The 15485-nt window shown below is 35.8% G+C and overlaps 1 protein-coding gene across 3 annotated transcripts in view; it reads left to right on the forward strand.

The window, feature by feature from the left end:
* The first annotated feature begins 555 nt into the window (after nt 1-555).
* Nucleotides 556-15485, forward strand: part of TTK (TTK protein kinase) — a 35177-nt gene continuing 20247 nt past the window's right edge. For 2 of the 3 annotated variants that reach the window (XM_090280518.1, XM_090280520.1), the window contains exons 1-10: nt 557-865; nt 1985-2125; nt 4428-4650; nt 4990-5096; nt 7249-7392; nt 7864-7978; nt 8133-8205; nt 8301-8398; nt 9705-9792; nt 10841-10964. In XM_090280518.1, coding sequence (XP_090136644.1) covers nt 1987-2125; nt 4428-4650; nt 4990-5096; nt 7249-7392; nt 7864-7978; nt 8133-8205; nt 8301-8398; nt 9705-9792; nt 10841-10964 — 1111 coding nt within the window. In that variant the 5' untranslated portion in view covers nt 557-865; nt 1985-1986. Of the gene's footprint in view, nt 866-1984; nt 2126-4427; nt 4651-4989; nt 5097-7248; nt 7393-7863; nt 7979-8132; nt 8206-8300; nt 8399-9704; nt 9793-10840; nt 10965-15485 lie in introns of all 3 variants that reach the window. The other variant, XM_090280519.1, reaches the window with a different exon arrangement.

Consider the following 15485-nt stretch of genomic DNA (forward strand, 5'->3'; position numbering starts at 1 on the left):
TTCGTTGCCTTGGATCACAAAGCCACTTAGCAAAGTGCCGCACCTGGGTAGATTACCCGGGAAGTGACCTTTCTCTGGGGATACTTTAGCCCTGAAGTGGGACAAGCTCGGAGGGAGGATGGCTGATAAGCAGCCGTTACGGGCTGGTGAGGTATACGCAGAATTCTGACAAAGGAGAGGACCTTGGCTTGAAGACTACCACGGAATCCCTCATGGGCAGTGGAAGGACACAAGTAAAAGCTCAAGAACACAAAGCACTGAGATTCCTGAGCTGGCAGCAGGGCTAACGGTAAGGCAGTGAACCATCCTTTCTAGCCCCGTCCTCCTACGGCCGGCAGTGAGGACCGTGGAGGACTAAGCAGTGGGGTGGTGGTCAGGGTTGGAAGGAAAGAACCTACTCTCAAAGCATCTTTTAGGTCCAGATGCTGGGAGCACCGTCTCCGCCCGTTTTCCTCTCGCCGGGTAACTCCGCCCGGTAGTGGCCCTCTCTCCGACAAAAATTTGGCTTGGTTAAACTGGAAGGTGCAGAAACACACGCCAGCCAAAAGCTAGCAACGAAAGACCCTCAGGCGCTGCACAGGCGAGATCCGGCAGAGGACTGTCCCCTGGCGGAACTGCCGGGTCGCAGAGGAAGAGGCGGTGCCGACGCACACGAACCAATCCCGGCAGATATTTGCATGTGACCAGCATCAGCCAATAGGAAGCTGCGGCAATAGCGGCAGGGAAATTCAAACGTGTTTGCGGAGCGGGGCTTGGATCCGTCTTTTCTTCCCATCTTGGCTTTCAGGCGTTGAGTTTGGCCTCGGAAGTGCACTGCGGAACGGCGGCGGCGGGGTGTGTTTAGGCTCTTTAGCCCCGCGGGTCGGTAAGTGGTTGGGGTGAGGTTCAGGCGGCTCAGCCGAGTAGACTGCGTAGGGCGCGGCTAAACCAGCTGGAGGGGGTGGGGAGGTCTTGCTGCCTCCGCCAGGCCGCAGAGTGTTGCCGGAGATTTTGCTGAGGATCCCGGAAGCAAGGGGTGGGTGTGGACCCCTCTGGGTAGAGGACCTGGCGGGGCACTTGGGGAGAGTTTGGGGTCCTAAGTTCGTCTCCCGTAAGACACTTCCTCTCTTGTTTGGCCTTTTAGAACAGGGAGAGGAGATGGAGGCTGTTTTCTGACAGTTATCTTTCGCACCTGACTTACAGAGGTGATTCTAGATGCCCACTTTTCGTTGTTAAAGTGGAGGTCAGTGGCGGTATTGATACCAGTGACCCCGGGTTACCGCAGGGTTGATGTTTGAGAATGACAAAGGTGAGATTGACAGCAAGACCGCAGACACTTGGTTGACCAAACATCACCACCATTCAGATGAGCAAGTGCTCGGTATTATAAGAATACAGTAGATTCTTGATATCACAGTGATTAAGTTGGCAAATCAGGATTCTGACAGAAATACACAAGAACAAGCCTGCTGATATCCCGTTTATCAATAAAGGGCTGTGATGTTAGAGCCCTTGCAGTGTGCAGGTTTGCTCACATAAAGCAGGGGATTAAAGGAATGGTTGTTCACATTAGGGAAACACTATGTCTATATGTTTCTACCAGAATCCAAACAAACAGTCCATCACATTTTCTTAAAGGACAGAATTTGCAAATGGCCCAGAGAAAAGAAGTCTGAAAAAAGAGGGAAAGGAAGGCATTCCGTGTGTAGAAGAAAAAAATGGAGAGTTTGAAAGGGGGGTGGGCAAGTTCTGTGTTGTGCAGTGGAAGTTCTTTTAGGAACAAAACACATAATTACTCTATTGGGAACCTTGCTGGACAAATTTCAAATATATGCAGTTGTTTTTATGCACATAGCTTCACAAATACCACCTCAATACATCCGTGTTAAGATGTGTTTACATAAGTAGTGCTTTAGTCGTCTGGGTTCTAAAACTAGTCGCAATGTTTTTTCTCCTTAATGCTAATAAAATAAAGGAATTGTGATAGTTCAATTTTTTTCTTTAGAAATGGAGGCCGAGGATTTAAGTGGCAAAGAATTGACAATTGATTCAATAATTAACAAAGTGAGAGATTTTAAAAATAAGTTTAAAAATGAAGATCTTACTGATGAGCTAAGCTTGAATAAAGTCTCTTCTGACACCACAGGTGAGTTGCTTTTTTTTTTTTTTTTTTTTTTTTTGAGTGCCCCCTAAGGCAGAGGAATAAAATGTTAGCCACTCTATGTTCACATAATGTAATTTTCTCTGTAAGTGATACTTTCTAAAAGAAACATACCATTTATCACAGAGTACTCAGCTTACTTTTCTTAACTCTTCTGTTATTGTCCCCTGTTCTTTCTACTAATGTGCTTGTATCAATAAATATGCTATTTTTTTATTCCTTTTTTGCTGCAAACCGAGAAAGCCTCGCTGATCTCAATAAAATTATGTATAAATTTAAAGTCAAAAACTCAGTTTTTGATTTGGAGAGTCCTCCTATTTACTCCCTTGTCCCTTTTTTCCTATTTTTCTTGCTCCCTCTGTTCCAGCCACAGCAGCTTTCCTGCTGTCTCTCATATATGCAAGGCTAGCTCTTACCCCAGTTGCCTTTTCTCTTGGCCTTTGCTGTAAAGTGAACACCACTCCCCAGATGTCTGCTCGTTCTTACCTCCTTCAGGTTTTTATTCAAATGGCATCTCAGTGAGGCCTTCCCTAACTCACCTATTTAAAATAGTAAGCTGTTGAGGTGGGAGTGCGTCCCCTATCTCTTTCCTGTTATTATTTTTCTTCATAGCACTAATCACTTTTTATATTATTTATTCATGTGTTTATTTATTGTCTATCTGTTCCACTTGAATGTGAGTTCAATGAGGGGTGATTTTTATTTGTGTTGTTATATCTACACAGCTTAGAAAGGTGCCTGGCACATAGTAGTCACTTAATTATTTGTTAAATGATGAATGAGTGAAAGTGCCCATATTTTAATACTCAACCTTTATGCTGCAAATTAGCTCAGAAGCCTAATTTACTACATTCAGATTTTTAGTCATTTGAAAAGAGACATTTAGATAAATTTGGCATATCTATACTAACCGTTAAATGGATGAAGGATTGAAAATAAATGGAAGAACCTGTAATCTAGCATGACAGGTCATATTTACTTGAAACAAGCTCTAAACTAATCATTTTGGTATTAAGCAAATTCTTAATAGACTATCACCATACTTTTTTATATGTATTTAAAAAGCACTATGAAAGCTTGTACACCATGGTAGATGAGTCCTTGTCTAAAATCCTTAGCTCACTCAAACCTGTAAATACTTAACATATATTGATAATTGGGGTGTGCAACATTAGATTAAGTATTGAAGACTCAAAAATGCTTAAAACCATGGTTTCTAAATGAGAACATTTTATGAAACCATTATGTTACATGTATTTGTTTGGCAACAAATGAATACTAACAGAAGAAACACAATGCTTGAAGTGTTTAATAGAAGGAGAATAGGTATGAGGGATACATCTGCAAAGGCACTGCTATTTAGACATCTTACAGACTAATTTGTTAGGAAAGCAATAGGAGGTAAAACTGGAAAATGAAGTTAAGATCAGACTAGATTAAATTTAAAATAAAAAAAGCGAAGTTATGAATGTACTGTATTTTCATAGGAAACAGAAACAGTAATTTTGTTTGCAAAAATAAAGATATAGCCCTTGTCGAAGGTAACTAAAACCGATGGAAGGAATGAATAGTTTCTCTAAGAAATAAGAATTTAATCATATTTAGTGTAATGACTATAATATCATAAACAGAAGACTGACATTAATTCAAATTGTCTTTTAACACTAAAGAAAGTAAAAAATAAATTAAAATGTGAAAATTATGGAGAAATATGAGTAACTTGGAGGGAGAAGAAAATGACCATATCACTTGCTTATCTTTTGTAAACTGGTTTTGTTTGATTGGTTTAAAAGTTAAGTTTTGAGGTATGGGAGATAATGTTGGATTAAAAACAAGGTTACAATAGGACTGGGGTAATAAATTTCCAGGTTTTTAATGAATAAGTCATTAATGAATTTTCTAAGAAAGGTGTTACAGGTGGTGGTGGGAAAAATCTTAGGTTTTCTTTGAATAGTTAGGATACTAAAATAGAATCATGCTGTTACAGCATAAAATATTTTTAGACTACATATGGGTTTTAAAGCTACTTATAAACAATAGGTATTTCCAAATTTTTTCCTTCAAAATATATAGCTTTTTAGAGTAAAATATAGCCTGATAAAAGGTATCTATGCAGTAAATAAGTCGTTTATATTTACACAAATTGTTAAATTTATTTAAAAATATTTTAAGGAAGTTATGTACATTTATATTGAGAATATAACTAATTTGACAGAAAACACAATCTGGCATTTGTTTTTATGTCTTTCTCACTGTTGTTATGGCATATTTTGTTTCCTTTATTTAGATAATTCGGGAACTGTTAACCAAATTATGACAATGGCAAACAACCCAGAAGACTGGTTGAATTTGTTGCTCAAACTAGAGAAAAACAGTGTCCTTCTAAATGATGCCCTTTTAAATAAATTGATTGGTCGTTACAGTCAAGCAATTGAAGCACTTCCTCCAGATAAATATGGCCAAAATGAGAGTTTTGCTCGAATTCAAGTGAGATTTGCTGAATTGAAAGCGTAAGTATTAGTATTTTAACCACATTACATAACTTTATTACAAAAAGGTAAAATGAAAATGAATCAGGATTACTTGTAAGAAAATTAATATTTTTTGACCAAATTCTTTTGTTTACAATTAGCGAGTGAATAATGTAAACTTTCTTTACTGGGTACATACTGCCACAACTTCCCTATTGGCTCTGTCTAAAGAGATGTTTTAAAACAACCTGAGAGTATTTAATTTTACACATAGAAAAAGAAAAACAATACCTCATATCTTTTGGAATATAAAATGAATTATTAAACTTAGGTAGCTGTTCTTTTTCTTAAAATTTGACTCTGAAATCTTTATTACAGTATTCAAGAGCCAGATGACGCACGTGACTACTTTCAGATGGCCAGAGCAAACTGCAAGAAATTTGCCTTTGTGCATATATCTTTTGCACAGTTTGAACTATCACAAGGTAATCTAAAATATCAAGTCCAAATTTTAAGTAAACTATAACTCCCTTTGTAACTCACATCCTAATATTAAATCATATATGAAGTAGGAATTTGAGGCAAAAGACAGGAAAGTTGATGAGATACTATGGCGCAAGAATCCCATCTAAGTGAAAATGCAGAGAAATAAGCATGAGCATCATGTTTGTGCTTATTTAGATTCAGAAAAAGTCTAAAGGAGAGGCTTCACTTTGTATTTGTGGGATGAAGGAGATAAGATATTTAAGCTAGAGCTTAGATAAGCTTTTCTTATGCTTTGGTTTCATGACACTGAACTATATATCAAAATATAATTCAGCGTTAATTGGTAGTTTCCCTTTGGGGGAAAAAAGTAAACTGCAATAGAAGCTTTTATTTCTCACTCACCTGGATCTTCTGTACTTTTTGGATAGGACCAGGGCAATCTCCTCCTCAGAGATTTTTTTAGCCTTGCCATTCATAATCTTCTCTCTCTCATTTTTTGGAGCCTCTGGATCCACCCTCAGTTTATCTTCTTGGCTACATGTTCCTATTTTCCCTCAGCCTTGTTTGTGCTCCATTCCAGAGCCCATTCACCATATATACACACTATCATTGTTGGTTTGGCTCAGCCAGAATCCCCATGATGGAGCCCAAAGCAGGGCTCAGTAACTGGAGAGTATACTCTAGGATTGAGGTTGGAGAAAAGCATTGTACAAACTCCTTCTTGCTTCTTAAAGTAAGTTCGGCCAGGCCTTAAGACCCTTTATCTTTCCTTCATGCTACCTAAAAATTTGGGGGGTATTTATGGCCTATTAATAGCAACTAAAAACTTTATATCTTTAGAACACAAATATTGAAAATCTCAAATCGTGATATGTGGTGTGGCTCAGTGGATTGAGTGCTGGCCAGTTCGATTCCCAGTCAGGGCACATGCCTGGGTTGTGGGCCAGGTCCCTGGTTGGTGGTGTGCGAGAGGCAACCACAGATTGATGTTGATGTTTCCCTCTCTGTCTCCCTCCGTCCCCTTCTCTCTAAAAATAAATAAATAAAATCTTTAAAAAAAGGAAAAGAAATATACTTTATCTGTACCACTGCAATGTAGTAGTAACCTCAATGTCAAAATTGGGATTATTTCTAACAGGGTTGATAGATAGGCTTTTAGGAAATATGTAACATCTCTGAAATCTTATGTGTAGTTTGGTGTGTATGTGTATATTTGTAGGAGTGGAGGACATTCCATAGTTTTTATCAGATTGTCATTGAAGTCTATAAGTTCCCTAATTACTAGTTATCTAAGCTTTTTTTTGTTTGCTTTCCTGAAAGGTTCAATACATAAAATTCTATCACTACTTTCAATAAATGTAGACTTAACCACTATCAAATATATTTATATTCTTAAAACTTGTAAACTGTCTGAAGTTAGAGGCCATCTCTTAATCATCTTTATACCATAAGTGCCAAGTTCATAGCATAGATCTTGAAAATGTTGATAACATATTTTATGAATACATAGTATATATATTTTGGTATTTATAACAAAATAGACTAAATAGATGGGGTACGCTTGTAATTGAAGTAAAATTTTGTAATTTATCTGTAGTCAGAAGGATAATTGTTGTAGTTGTTTTGGTGTAGCTAAGTCTGATAACTAAAGATTAATCTTTATCATTGCATTTTTTAAAAAGAATCCTTTTGGTGGAGGATTCCCTTTAGCAGAAGATGTCATCCTTAATGACTGAATGTCATTATGAATGATAATTATACTGCTTTGTAATAGATTGATGCTCTTGGAAGTATTATAGAATCCAGGGCTTACTTTCCCTTTTACTAAATTCCTTGAGGGTCCTGAGTGTTTTTGTTGGCTTTTGGTGTCTCCACTTTGTAACTGCTTTGTTATACTTTTACATCTGAAAATGGTAGTGGTGATACACTAATGCATAAATGTATCAATTACATATTACACAAGTAAACTGTTTGAAGTAAATTGTTTATCAGAAGTGAGGCTGCTTATTTGCTTATGAAATAAAGCTCAAGTGCCTTGGAATGAGTATTTTTTGCTTAAAGCTTTTAAATTTTTTTCAAGGTCCTAAAGAATAAGAATCTTAAGAGTGAAGATGACTGTATTATAATAACAACCATTTTTTACTTTGTTAGGGAATTTCAAAAAAAGCAAACAACTTCTTCATAAAGCTGTAGAATGTGGAGCGGTACCACTACAAATGCTGGAAATTGCCATTCAGAATTTAAACCTCCAAAAAAAGCAGCTGCTTTCAGAGGAGGAAAAGAAGAGTTTATCAGGTAAATAACTAGTATATGCTAATACTTTTCTGTGGTTGATTACCTGTGAAAAAGAATTAAGGGCAATATCTTATAGAAAAATATCATTTACGTAGAATGGGCACAATCTAAGTTTAAATTTCAGATTTAAAGAAGAGGCATTTAGAAGTAATAAAGTCTTTATCATGTTGGATATTTTGTTGTTTATCACCCTTTCACTGGTAACACATTAAAAACAACTCAATCTAAGCAGGACAGTGACTTTTGCTTTTAGAAATAGGGCATGCACCTTTAGTCTGGGGAAACAAGTATGTAACTATGATATAGTTATTAAATATAGTTAGACAGTTATCTTGAGAACATCTTTATGTCTGCATATCTTATTGAGGGACAGATCTATGAATTGACTTTAAGTGTTCTTATTTGTGAGATTACTTGTTGTGTATTCTTTATATCTTTTCAAATTTAATCACAATTTCAAAAATTTTACAGCATCTACAGTATTAAGTGCCCAGGAATCATTCCCCAATTCACTTGGACATTTACAGAATAGGAACATCAGTTGTGATTCCAGAGGACAGACTACAAAAGCCAAGTTTTTGTATGGGTGAGGAAACTGAACCAGATTTTTTAAATGCTCATCCTATATTTATATTACTTATATGTTTACATATATATTTTCATAAGTGTTTAGCAGGTAATGGAAATACATATGTTAATATTGTTCTTTTAAAAATTGAGGGTATTTTCTTTCTGTTTAGAGAGAACATGCCCCCTCAAGATGCAGACATGAGTCATCGAAATCCCTTAAAACAAACAAACAAAGCAAAACGGGTAAGTTAGTTTTAATCTAACTTTGATTAAGGTGGTAGTGGTCAGGTCTTTGTTTATTTCCTAGTTGGTCACTTAATCTTTCAAAACATTTTTAGTCGTGTCCATTTGGACGAGTCCCAGTTAACCTTCTAAATAGCCCGGATTGCCATGAGGAGACTGATGATGGTCCAGTTGTACCAAGTTTTACAAAAAGGTATGTTTGGGTTTTAATTTTTTAATTTGTTTTCAGTATTTGCATATTGATGGCAGAATGGTCTTAAAGTCTTCTGCTTAATAGTAATTATAATTAAATTTTTACTTAGCTTTAAAGGTTACCGAGTCTCTAAATGTCAGGGATAAGGGAATGAGTGATGGATATGACTTTATTTTGCTTTTTCACTCATTAAAAACATTTACTAAAGGAACTATTAAAAAATAGGAAACATGGAGGTAAAAACATTAAGACAACCTAAAGCTTAAAAGACTATGCAGACATCCCCAGAGTCCTGTTGTTTGAACATTTCTCACTTAAATTCTTAGCCTCTCTGGTAAGAGTTCCTTCCTCATGCATATATAGAAGTCCCCATAGCAGGGGTGAAGGAGGTCTGGGAATGATTTCTTTTCCATCTAGTTCAAGAAGAAGACCAGCTATAAGTGGAAAGGATGATTAATCCATTCATTTGCTTCAGAGGCTAGGACATCGAAGAGGGGCAGAATAGGTAGAGATACAACGTTATTTATTACATCCAATATGTTCTCCTTTCCTTCAGCTTCTGTGTTTATTCCCTTAAAAGAAATGGGAATATGGTGTTCTAGCTTAGCTAATGGAGTGCTTCTGGTTTATTGTTAACTCTAATCGCTATATAACATTATTTCTATTGGAAAAGTCCCCTTGGATTCCAGAGAGCCATTTTGCAAGTAAACTTTAGAAACACAATTGACTGTCCTTAGTTGGTGTCTTCTGTACTTAAATTCCTATTATACTTAGGGCTGGACTACATATTAATATTAAAAGAGCATTTTAGTTGTCAGGTTAAGCTCTGAAATGTTATGATTATCTTCATTTCAAATACCTAGCTGAAGAATAAAGAAGAGTTTTTCACACTTTAAAGAAAAAAAGTCATGTTTTTGCTTACTGTGATAGACTATGCTAGGTACTGTGGAGACCCACAGAAGTATTTATAGTCTAGTTCTTATCCTTATCCTTCACCTATTTGCAATCTGAAGTGTAGTTTCACTTACATTTTACTGTTCCTTTCTCCTTTCCCACAGTCACACCCTAATCACAATTATTACATAATGAAGTATATGTAGTCACCTACTAATCTATCACTTTTGTCATTGCTCAGCACCTGTATCACATTTGCGCTAGAATCATGTTATTTTTAAATATCTTTTCAAGAGACTCTTTCCATTTGAAAAGCATAGTTAAAAAGCCAACTTTAAAATGGAAAAAATAATATATTGAAAAGATTGACTTCAAATTAAACTTTAAAATTATTTTGTTTTGTGGATGATAGACGGACCTCTAGAAAAGAATGTCGAGAAGTGATTGTGCCTGAATCTAAATCAAGTGGAAATGATTCCTGTGAATTGAGAAATTTAAAGGTATTTCCATTTTTGAATGTTTATATGGAGCAGGGGTTTTTGAGCCAGGGTTCATGGAGCTTTTTCTGTGAAAGGCAACCCATAGTTTATACAATATCTTTAACAGTGTTCCTGAAGCCCCAGGAGATGTAGGACCACTAATGGAAGTGGTACAGAAGTCCTAATCTTTTTCTCCAAGACTGAGGAGGTAGAGATCAGCCATCACCTGGAATAAATGAAGTAACTTCTTATGCATGTGCTTAAGCAGACTCGGTGGCCTGGGTTTGGGAATAGCTGGGGGAGCCATTACCCCCAGCACTAGTTTCTTAATATGTTTAATCATATGATCTGGCAAGACATCTTACACAAAAATGAGAGAATAACTTGTGATTTGCAGAGGCGAGGGCTTAGTCTGATGTACTGATATGGCACATCAACTTTGTCTGAACTTAAAGACAGGAAAGCTATAGTCTGATACACTGATTTTTAGGGGTTATACTATTCTTACTGTAATTGCGTTAGATGCCCCCCTAGTGTCATAATGTGTTTTTTTAGTTGTATATTCTTTATAATTCATCTGTTTCATGATCTATGCTTTAAAATAATTTTAACTAATCACAACTATCTTAGAGAAAAGTGAATAGTTTTGTTAAAATTTTACTTTATGGATTTAGAATAACTACTGTCTTAGACTTTCACAAATCTCAACTTTTACTAATGCTGTTATTTTTGGTGATAAAATATGATCATAGAAACAAAATAATGAGGTATGTTTTATGTTGGATTCAAACTTTCTAACCTCTGTTTAAGTGAATATATTTTAGCAATTGATTAATATGCCCATTGAAAGCAAATTGGCCAAATTTATGGTTATGGTCGTTCCTATTACTCTAGTCAGTAGTTCATAGAGTTAATCTTTCCTTGGAGTTTGTGAGTCTACATGTGATTATAATTGATAGTTTTTATAGGAATATTTTCACATAGATGAAACTTCAGCATATTGAACACTAAGACAAATTAGTACTAATATTTATGAGATTTTTATTATTTATATCTTATTTTCATATAGTCTGTTCAAAATATCCATTCCAAGGAATCTCTGGTGTTAGATGAGAAGAATTCGGAACTTATTACTGATTCAATAACTGTGAAGAATAAAGTTGAATCAAGTTTTCTAAGAAAATTAGAAGAAGGTAAGACTTTTTTAATTAAGAAAACTACTTTGTTGCTTGTGAATGCTAACCAGCCACCTAAGAAATGTAATATGAGACTTTGTCCCTTTTATCTATTTTATATTTCAGTTGAATTATAAGAGTGTAGAAAAAGTATTGAATTCTGTAGCAAGGAAGTTTATTTACCTAAAAGGTGCATAAAAGAAAGTATGGAGGGGAAATACTATGGAGCTGAGTTTCTTTTCTCAGTTGGCTTGACAAATACTTTCTGGAAAGGACACAGAAGCTGTATTTATATAACACTTCTCCTTTTCCTTTTTAATCAAACATTTGGTTTTCCACTATGAGTACTATGATAAATGTTCTAAGGATAAGTAAATGAAAGAGCCATAGTCCCAAGGAGGTTGCCATTCACTGTGGGAGATATACTGCTAAATATAATGCTGGGTAGAATGTAGAGAGTGTCATGAGAACCACATAAATAAAATGCTATGAGAATTCAGTGGGAGGAGAAATTTAAGAAACTAATTTAGGGGAAAAAAGGTAATACTTTATGGAGGAGAAGAAATGGGAAAACTGTCAGGGTTTAATAAATAGGACGGAATAGCAATGACAATATTTCAAATGGAAAAGAATAAATCATTTTAGGAACTAAAGACAGTCTAGTTATGTTGAAAACTAACACAGGTAGTGTAGAAATGGGAAATAAGAGTTGGTAAACTTTGAATAGCTGGTTTAAATTTTTTATTCTTTTAGATGTCAGAAGACTGTTAACGATTTTTGGGCAGGGTCGTTAATTGGATGATCATTGTCCAAACAAAGGTTGCTAGATTGGATGTAACTTTTTCTTTTAATTGGACTAAGGATGGGCACTGGGACAAAACTAGGTTTGCCCCAGATTCATTTGGGTTTACTCTGGTTTAGCCCTGAAAATCCCATGTCTCAGGAAAGCCCTCAGACCCCAGCAAACTGGGATGGTTAGTCACCCTAGAATCGTCTTTTTTGTCATTATTTTGAATGGGAATAAATCCTTAATCCTAGTTTTTGGGGAAAACTGTTAGATTTTATATTTTCACAGCATCTATTATAAACTGGTGTGATGAAGTACTTATCTGACACCTACCTAATTTAATGTTTTTAAATGAAGACTTGTGCCAATAATACTTTATTATATAGTAAAACTTCTAACCTGAAAAACTGCCTAAATCATAAGAGTATAGCCCAACACAATTATTCATTCATGCTTATTTCTATCTAGTGTATTCAAAAGATGAGGTTGTTGGGTCACAGGATGTGCATATGTTCACCTTTAGTAGATAGTGACCAAGTTTGCCAAAGTGGTTGTACCTCTCACCAGCAGTTATGTTGCTCTTACTCCATATTCTCCTCAGTTGTTTTATTGCTGGGTTTTAGTTTTAGACAGTCTGATGCTGCTCAGTGTTATCTCTTTGGTTTTAATTTGCATTTCCTTGATGTCTAATGATGTTGAACATCTTTTTGATTGTTTATTGGCTATATGGATATCCTCTTGTGAAGTACTTGTTGGGGTCTCTTGCCAATTTTTCTATTGTTTTTTTTTTTTCCTATTGATTTTTAGGAGATATTATATCATCTAGATACAGATCCTTTTGTTGGATGTATGTATTACAAGTGACTTCTCCCATTATGTGGTGAAGACTTTTGATGAAAAGAAGTTCATAATTATCATGCATTTTAATTTATTAATTTTTTTCTTTTGGGGTGAGTGTTTTCTCTCTTTAAACAAATCTTCCTACTCTAAGATCAAGTGTCAAGATACTTTTTTCCCATGTGTATAGCCAGTTGATCTATTAGTGTTTGTGGAAAAGACCCTCTTTTCCCTCACTGAATTGATATAAATTAGGTGATCCTGTGCATATGTGTGGTTTTGGATTCTTCTCTGTTCCATAGTTCTTTTTGTCTGTCTTTGTGCTGACGCAGTACTGTTCTAATTACTGCCGTAAGTCTTCATATCGATCAGAAAATCTTCCAATTTCGTTTCTTCATATCTGTAAATCTTACAGCCTTGTTCTTCTTCAAGGCTATTTTACCTATTCTAGGCCTTTTGGATTTCCATATAAATATTAGAATCAGTCAGACTACTTTTTTTTTTAATGGGATTTTTATTGAGATCTAATGGGATAAGCTCACATCGTAACAGATAAGTTTTCTTGTCCACTAACCTAGCATTCATTTAAGTAGTCTTTAAAACATTTAGAGCATTGTTTTCTCTGTAGAGATTTTGCTTATCTTTTCCTGGAATTATTCCTAAATATTTGGTAGCTTTTGATGCTATAATGAATGGGATCTTTAAAAATATTGTATTCTTCTTTGCTCTTGGTATATAAAAATACAACTGATTTTAGTTATTGATCTTAGATACAGTGACATTGCTAAATTCCTTGAATAATTTTAATATAATGATGAATAGAAGCAATGATGGGTGGCATTCTTGTCTCATTCCATATTTTAGAGGGAAGCTTTCAATACGTTACCCTTGTATGATAATTGCTATAGATTTTTGTAGCTACTCATTATCAGGTATCAAAACAGTGAGATTTGCTTTATACCTAGATTATTATGTTTTTGTAAGTGACTGGGTGTTGAATTTTATTGAGTTTTATTCTGCGTTTATTGAGTTGATCATATTTTTTCTTCTCTATTCTGTTATGACATTGGTTTTCAAATGTTAAGCAAATTCACATTTAGGAATATACTAACTTGGTCATAATTTATTATCCTTTTGTATATGAATCACAAATATTTTAAGATTTTTGCATCTATTATGGTAGGAATGGAATATTGATATTCATAGAAGAGTAAATATATTGTTGTGGCTCTTTTGTTATTTTATTTTTTAATTTAAATTATATTTTATTGTTTATGCTGTTACAGTTGTCCCAGTTTTCCCCCCTTTGCTCTTCTTCACCCAAACAACCCCCTCTCTCTCTCAGGCATCCTGCACTGTTGTCTATGTCCATGGGTCAAGTATATATATTCTTTGTCTACTATATTCCCTATGCTGTACTTTATTTTACATTCCCATGTCTACTTTGTAACAACCAGCTTGTATTTCTTAATCCCTTTGCCTTTTTCTTTCATCTCCCCACCCCCATCCCATCTGGCAACCATTAAAACATTCTCTGTATCTATGATTCTGTTTCTGTTCTGCTTGTTTATTTATGTTGTTTTTTAGATTCAGTTGTTGATGTGTATTTATTGCCATTTTATTGTTCATATTTTTTATCTTCTTCTTCTTAACGGAGATCCTTTACATTTTATATAATACTGTTTTGGTAATGATGAACTCCTTCAGCTTTTTCTTGTCTGGAAGCTCTTTATCTGTTCTTCAATTCTAAACGATAGCTTTGCTTGGTAGAGTAATCTTGGTTGTAGGTTCTTTTCATTATTTTGAGTATTTCTTGCTAATCCTGTCTAGCCTGCAAAATTTCTTTTGAGAAATCAGCTGACAGTCTTATGGGAGCTCCCTTGTAGGTAACTGCTTTTTTCTTGCTGCTTTTAAAATTCTCTCTTTGTCTTTAACCTTTTGCATCTTAATTATGATGTGTCTTGGTGTGAGCCTCTTTGGGTTCATCTTGTTTGGGACTCTCTGAGCTTCCTGGACTTGTATGTCTGTTTCCTTCACCGAGTTAGAGAACTTTTCTGTCATTTCAAATAGGTTTTCAATTTCTTGCTCTCTCTGTTTTTTTTTCCAGCACCCCAATGTGGGTATGCTTGAAGTTATCCCAGAGGCTCCTTACACTATCCTCATTTTTTTGGATTCTTTTTTCTTCTTATTCTGATTGGGTGTTTTTGCTTCCTTATGATCTCAATCACTAATTTGATTCTTGGCTTCATCCACTCTACTATTGATTCCCTGTAAATTGTTCTTCATTTCAGTTAGTGTATCCTTCATTTCTGACTTGTTCCTTTTTATGGTTTTCAGGCCCTTTTTTATGCTGTTGAAGTTCTCACTGAGTTCACTGAGTATTCTTATAACCAGTGTTTTGAACTCTGCATCTTTGTCTTCTCATTTTGGCAGCCTCCCCGTGTTTGTTTCTATGTATTAGGTAGAGCTGCTATGACTTCCAGACTTGGAAGAGTGGCCTAATGTAGTAAGTGTTCTGTAGGGTCCAGCCTCCTCTACCTCCCAAGCTGGGGAGTGCCCACCGTGTAGGGAGTGTACACCCTCCTCATGTAGTTGAGCCTTGATTGCTGATGGTAGGTCAATGGGAGGGATTTACCCAGGCCAATCAGCTGTATGGACTGGCTGTTACTACCTACCACTATGGAGGATCAGCTGTACAGGGGCCCACCCCGCAGAGCTGGACTTAACTTCCTCAGGGTTCTGTGGTTCCCACTGATTCCACCCCTTGAGTGTGTCGCTTGTGGAGGTGGTTGGGTGGTTGCGCTCCGACATGGTCTGAAGCCATCCACTGGTGTGCAGGCTATTGGGCCTGTTGAGGCTCTTCTGTTCAGATACCCTTAAAGTAAATTGCAGGCCAATTTAAGGTAAAATTTTTG

The sequence above is a fragment of the Furipterus horrens genome, unplaced genomic scaffold (assembly GCF_987537825.1).
Source record: "Furipterus horrens unplaced genomic scaffold, mFurHor1.1.pri manual_scaffold_6, whole genome shotgun sequence".
Classification (NCBI taxonomy): Eukaryota; Metazoa; Chordata; class Mammalia; order Chiroptera; family Furipteridae; genus Furipterus; species Furipterus horrens.